At 30.9% G+C, this 6,681-nt stretch overlaps 1 protein-coding gene across 1 annotated transcript; it reads right to left on the bottom strand.

Moving 5' to 3' along the window:
• Positions 1-3,510: 3,510 nt before the first annotated feature.
• Positions 3,511-4,446, bottom strand: LOC120216754 (transcription factor HEC2-like). The gene is made up of 2 exons (XM_039214096.1): positions 3,657-4,446; positions 3,511-3,565 (listed from the first exon to the last, which is right to left on the bottom strand). Exons 1-2 carry the CDS (start codon positions 4,433-4,435, stop codon positions 3,511-3,513), a joined length of 834 nt encoding a protein of 277 aa, XP_039070027.1. The 5' UTR covers positions 4,436-4,446.
• Between the last annotated feature and the right edge of the window lie 2,235 nt (positions 4,447-6,681).

Genomic DNA, 6,681 nt, shown 5'->3' with positions numbered 1-6,681 from the left:
ATATGAACCCCGAAAGTTACTTGCTAGGTCTGACACGGAGAATAAATTCTCACGAAGACGTCGCTTTCACTTCCACTTAAAAGGGACAACTCAATTATAGAGCTTTATGTTATGCAATGCAAGTGTTGTGTGTGAGGAGAAATGTTCAAACCTTTGACAGAAAAATAAATAATGAAATAAAATACTTGCAAATAAAACATATAAATATTATGAAAATAATAAGTAAATATAAAAATTTTGAAAAGAAATAATTAAAAATTAAATATATGAACTTTTAATTTTTAATTAATAGAGACAATTTATAATTGATTTTTAAAAGTTTGACCAGTCCCCAGCAGAGTCGACAAGCTGTCGTAACCGGTTTTCGCCCGGGCACGAAATATTTTATTTGGTAGGAAAATTGATGTAAATAAATGTTTTTGAAAATAATTTGGGAGTCGCCATCGGCCTTTTGGGTCAGGTAGGTCGAATACCTAAAAATTATTTTTTAAAGAGTTTTAAGAAAACACCAATAAAAAAATGAACTGATATGCATTTATAACCAAAAATTCGTTCTTTTTAATAATAAAAAGGGATTCGTGGTCGGTTACGTTTAGGGAAGGATTAGCACCCCTACAACGCCCAAAATTGGTACTTTTTAATTATAAATTGTCTCTATTATTATAAATTTAAAAAAATTCAAAATATATTTAATTTATAATCCTATTTTTTCAAAATTATATAAACATAAAAAAATATCGGAAAAGAACTTCTAGGTGCCTTAAGACAGCTCTTTTCTTTGATATTGATAAATATTAATTTAAATAAAATTAAATAATATAATTTTTTATATATATTTTTTTTATAATTTAAAATACCAGAATAGGACATCCAGTTGTATTAAGACTGTCATTTTCTTTGGTATTAAAAAAATAAATATAAAAATAATTTATTTAAAAAATAAATTATTATTTATTATATATATATATTTATGAATACATAATAATAAAAATATTTAAAAATATAAACAAGTAAAATTAAAACAATAAAAATAAAACCAGAACGATATATTTAAAAGCAGTAAAATAAATGAAAACATTTAAAATAAATGACTAAATTATAGTAAAAGTAAAATTAAAAACCTAATTCATAATTAATCAAAATTATAGGGATTAAACATGCTATTTCTTTATTTTATTTATTTGGTGACTAAAATAAAATTATCTAAAATTCAGATTTTAGAAAAAAAATATAAACTAAGGATTAAAATATTATTTATTAAAATTAAGGGATTAAATCTGTTATTTATCCTAAATATATTATTTTAATATAAAGGACTAAAATAAATAAAATTAAAATTTAAAGATCAAATTAAAAGTATTATAAACTTGATTTAGTGACTAAAATGGAAAGTTTACAAGTTTAGATGGTTGCAGAAATGATTTAACTATTCTTTAATTACACGAATAGCCCTTCCCAAAACGGCGTCGTTCGGGAAGGGCTATTTAAGCCCAAAATCAGCTGGTCCAAAGGGCCAGCTTCATTTCTCCTCTCTTCCCTCTCTCTCTCTCTTCTGAGAGAAAGAAATTCTCTCGCTTCTCTCTAGAAAAGAGAGAAGCTCTCCGGCCGGCCGCCGCTTGCCGGCGTGGATCCCGCCGCCGGCCACCGTCTTCGGTGGCCGGAATAATTTTTTTTTCATTGAAACGTAGATCGGACCGCCCTAATGGCGGTTCCGGTGTTATTTTCTCCTAAATAGCTCCCAATCGGAGCAAATCCAAAGAAATACCTTCGGTATTTTCGAAGGTTTTGGTGCAGTTTGAAGATTTCGGTGGCTTCCTCGGTAAGCTTCTTTCCTTTCTTTTTGTCTCTGTTTTGGTTTTTTTGCTGGTTGTGGGACGTTTGCTCTATGTTTTCTGTCTCTCTGTCTCTATTTGTGGTTTTTTTTTCTTGCAGATGGGGTGATGGCTTTATAGCCATCACCGGTGTGGCCATCGGACCGGTCCCAAAAGGGCTCTTCGGTGAGTCACCGATCTATGTGGTGACTCACTGCTAGAGTAGCAACGTGGGTGACCATTTGGGTCTTCTGGAGGCTTCGATGGAGGCGTGGCACTGGCAGCAGAGGCGGCTGGAAGCTGGACCGTTGGCTGAGGCGGCTGGAGGCAGAGGCAGCTGGACATGGGGCTAGGGTTAGAAAACCCTAACTAAAACCCTAAATGTTTTGGGTTTCAGTTTGGTTTGGGCTGGAAATTTGGTTTATAATTTTTTTATTATTATTATATATATATATATATATATATTTAATAATAATAATAATAATAATATTTGTAATAATAATAATAATAATTATAATAATTATAATAATAATAATAATTATAATTATAATAATAAATAAATTAATATGAGTAAAAAATTAGTATCTTCAGTATATTTTCAATCTTTTACCATTTACGAGAGAAGAGAAGCCCACCCAATCCACATCTTTGATGGTAATACCCCCCATCAAGAAAACGACGTTTTAGTTCTTTGAACCTCTCCCATTCCTTTTCTTTCATAATTCACATGAAAAACATACGTACCCTTTCCATTTTATTATAAATACTCACTGTCTGAAACTTTTATTCTTGAAATATATAGTGTAAGATCATAACACAACTGTCCGTTTATAAGAATTGTTCTGTAAAAGTAAAGAGTCGAATAATATTAGTTTTCTTTTACATCCAAACGTTATAAGAAAAAGAAAAAGAGCACGTTGTACTACAGTATAAGTATAAACTTTGATGTGAAAACGAAATGGGTAGTGTCGGCACGTAATGCATGCTTATTTTGACGTATAATAGCCATTTCTACGAAGGAATAGAGAGATAATTGGATAATAATGTAGGCAAGACATGCAACATTCAAGATTTCATTTGGATTTCAATACTTCTATCATTGATCAATGCATATTTGATTTGATTTGATTGAATTGGTGTAGGAATGCAAATTAAGTGCAAAGTAGGGCTTACTTGAGAAAGGGGTCGCAGAGTTGAGTATGTTCAAGTGAACAGATGTTGAAGGAAAACGTGGTTATCAATAAAGTTGGTTTAAGTAGTATATAGCTTGATATCATTTAAGTAAGGTCTCGAGTTCGAGTCTTTGTGCATGCAGAAAATCACTGTTTGGAGACTCTCCCACCAAAAATAGGTATATGACGCGGATCGATCTGAATTATTTAAGGCAAAAAATTAAAATCATAAGGCTAAAAAAAAGGAAAACGACGTCATCGAATTTCCGCATTGCTATTCTATATTCCCATCCCATAATTTCTCCATGCATTTCTCTCTCTCAAAATGTCTTGGAATTTGGAAATTCATCAAAACATCACCTTAAACCGCACCCAAATTGGCTCCTTTATGGGTTAATCTTAATTTCAACACCCACTAATTTACTACTTGGATTCGCGACATTTCTGATTATACTATATTCACTGATGTTCATAGCTAAAACAGAGAGATGATCATGAATATATAAAAGATAAAAAAAAACACTGTATTAATCTAAAGCAGTTAGGCCATCTGATATAGCAATACAACCTGGATTACGTTGCCTAAACATGAACACAATCTAATTAATTCTCCATCATCGTTTTTTCTTAATTATTCTTTATACATCTATAAAAAAAGGTTGGTAATTTATACCAATAATCTGAATTTATGCTTAGCCAAGCATCTCCAAATTCCTGAAGGCTTTGAGTAGGCTGATATGGCTTTCCCATTGGAAGAAAACTCCCATTTGACATTGGTACAGGGAACCCTATCCCGGTTGACCTGTTAATGGCAGCTCTCTCCAGTGACTGCACCTGAGTCTTCAGAAACTTGACATAGTGAATGGCCTCATCTAACATGGAAGCAGTGTCCATTTTGGTTCCTCCGGTGACGAGTCTTTGAAGTATCCTTATCCTCTCCCTCCGGTACCTCGCCGCCACACTTTGGGGGTCCTTTGATATCCTCACGTTCCTCCTCTTCGGCGGCTTGACCGATTCAGGGTCTATATGTATAGGCTGCATTGCTGCTATTCGGAATATCACCTCCCTCATTGCTGCCACTGAATTCTTCTCCCCGGATGATGTGGGATACGCATAATTTGCACCTGCTTGGGTAAAAGAGAAACCCGGGCCTCCTCGTTCTTGAACCGGGGTTGAACCATTGAATGGAATAGTGGGTGGTGTAGTTGGCAGGTTTGTGAATGCACCGGGTGAACCAACGGTTGGGTTTTGAACAAAATGTGGCATGCCATTGATGCTATCACTGGAAGGACTATTGCCGGCATGATCAGGCTCAGCTTGAGGCAATCCAACGACGTCGTTGTAGGCCCCGTAGAATTCAGGGAGCTTTTCCATCTGCTGCATCATCATCACCATCACCATTTCCATCTGATCTTCCGCTGCAGACTTCAACTGCTCAACTTCCATGGCCATTGTTACAAATCTGTGACTGAGAGAGCAATCTGTAAAAACAGGGTGACGGAGAAGAGGAGGAGTTTTATCAGAATTTGCAGTGAAGGGGATGAGAGATAAATAATATATTTAGAACAGGCTATCGATCTATAGCGGGAATAGATGGCTATATATGGCATGTAGTCGTTGAATATTATATACTTTTATTATATAAGATATTTAAAACTCTTTTCTAAAACCTATTACTTCCTTGAAAGAAATTCCACGTAATTGTTTGGTTTCATTTAATTTTAGAACAATGTGATTGCATACTTAGAGGGGGAGATAGACAATTCTTTTCTATTTATGACGATTGCAGTATCGAAGCATTATTCATATTATCAGCACAATTTAAAATTATTTGTTGTCAATTTTCATATGGCAAAATCTGGATATAAAGTCTGGGTGGTTGTGACGACTAATACTACTTGAATTTGAGATAAATTTCTTTTCTTCTGTTTTGCTCTTTGACCCCTAAACATTTATTGTTTATGACTAATATAATCTTAAGCGTGAAGCCCTTCGTATATATTTTAACCATTTTTAAATTTAATTTTAATCTTATTTAAAGAGAAGGAGAAATAATAATTTTAGGGAAAAAAAATTTTTACTATGATTGAACACCAAAATTGAGAAAAAAAATCGATGTGAATCGGACTATGCTACTCGATTCACTTCAAGTTTTTTAATTTACGGTTCGGTTTTGATACTGTTTGAAACATAAATATATAATTTGATTCGATTTCAAAATTTTCATTTGAAAACTGTTTGAACTGAATTAAAAATAAATATATAAAATAATTATCCAAAACAAATTTATTTTGATTTACTATAAGACAAATTTAAATAAATAAAATCTTTAAATTATTAATATTTTCTTTTAAATTTAAATTTATATATTTGCACTCGATTGAAGCTTTAAACTTGTTTTTTCTTTTTGAGGTTGAGTTTGAAAAATAGCGAACGGTTAAAAATTATAAACCAAACCGAAAACTATAATTTTTATGTTATTTGATTTTGGTTTCAATTTTTAAAAATCCACAAAGTTTGATACAATTTATATTTTAGTGAAAAGCCAAATCAAACCAAACTGAATACATCGCTAGGTTCTAGTCTACTAGTGGATTTAGATAGGTAAACTTTATATATATTTTTTGTTTGAATAGAAGTCGTTGATATTATTAAAAAATAAAAAATTATAATAAGAGTTTACAACTATCATCGTAAATTAATCATATAATTTAGACATTTTCTTATAACATTGAAACTAATCACTTTAGATCTATAAGTGTTATATATGGAAAAGGTTAAAAACCCAACTAAAAGACTCGAACAAAAAATAGATACGAACAAATCTGATTGCAACGGCAAACGAACTACAAAAAGAGATTAATCTATTAAAAGACCACTAAAAACTGTAAATTAGAATCAAACATCGTAAGAAATTATTAACAAACGTAATAATACACATCCAAATAAAATCCGAGGGTCATAACAGGAAAAATGAACAAAATTACAATAAACGAATGATTTAGCTTATACAATAATAGTGTGATCAATCTTTTTAATAAACGAATGGCCAGCTTTAATTGTAATTCAATAAAAGTTTACATAATAAATTGTAATTCATACCTGAAGATGGAAACCAAAAAGAAAACATCTTCACCTTGGCTTATAAGCTGTTAAGCTTACATGGGTTAACTGAATACAAAGAAATTCAAAAAATATCAGTATATTTATGTACCGGTGTTTGGTTCAAAAAATGTAAGATTATCAGTAGGAATATTGTATTACTTAACACATTACTGAAAATATTGTTTTATCTTGTTTGGTTTGTTTGATATGAATATAAAATTACAGTGTTTGGATGAAGAAATATAAAATTAATAAAAAACAATGTATGTTTAACCAAATTGCCCTTGAGATAGTTTTCTTTTTTAACAAATGAAAGTTGATAGAAAATATACTTTTTATTATTTTTAATTTATATATTTTTAATAAAATTTCTACATAAATAACTTAATATATATTTTTATCATATTTATTTTTTATTTCTTTAAAAATACAAAAATATACTTACATCAATACAATAAAATTACACCAATATAATTATGTGTTTATTTTTAGGTATCAACGTATTGAAAGATGTACATACTTACACTGGTATACGTATGTGTTAATTGCTACATTATTTTGTACAAAATATCATATCAAATTATTTGATAAAA

Source organism: Hibiscus syriacus, unplaced genomic scaffold (genome assembly GCF_006381635.1).
Source record: "Hibiscus syriacus cultivar Baekdansim isolate YM2019G1 unplaced genomic scaffold, ASM638163v2 tig00110163_pilon, whole genome shotgun sequence".
NCBI lineage: Eukaryota > Viridiplantae > Streptophyta > Magnoliopsida > Malvales > Malvaceae > Hibiscus > Hibiscus syriacus.
Note: the sequence above shows the minus strand (reverse complement) of the source record. Positions and strands in the feature narration are given on the sequence as shown.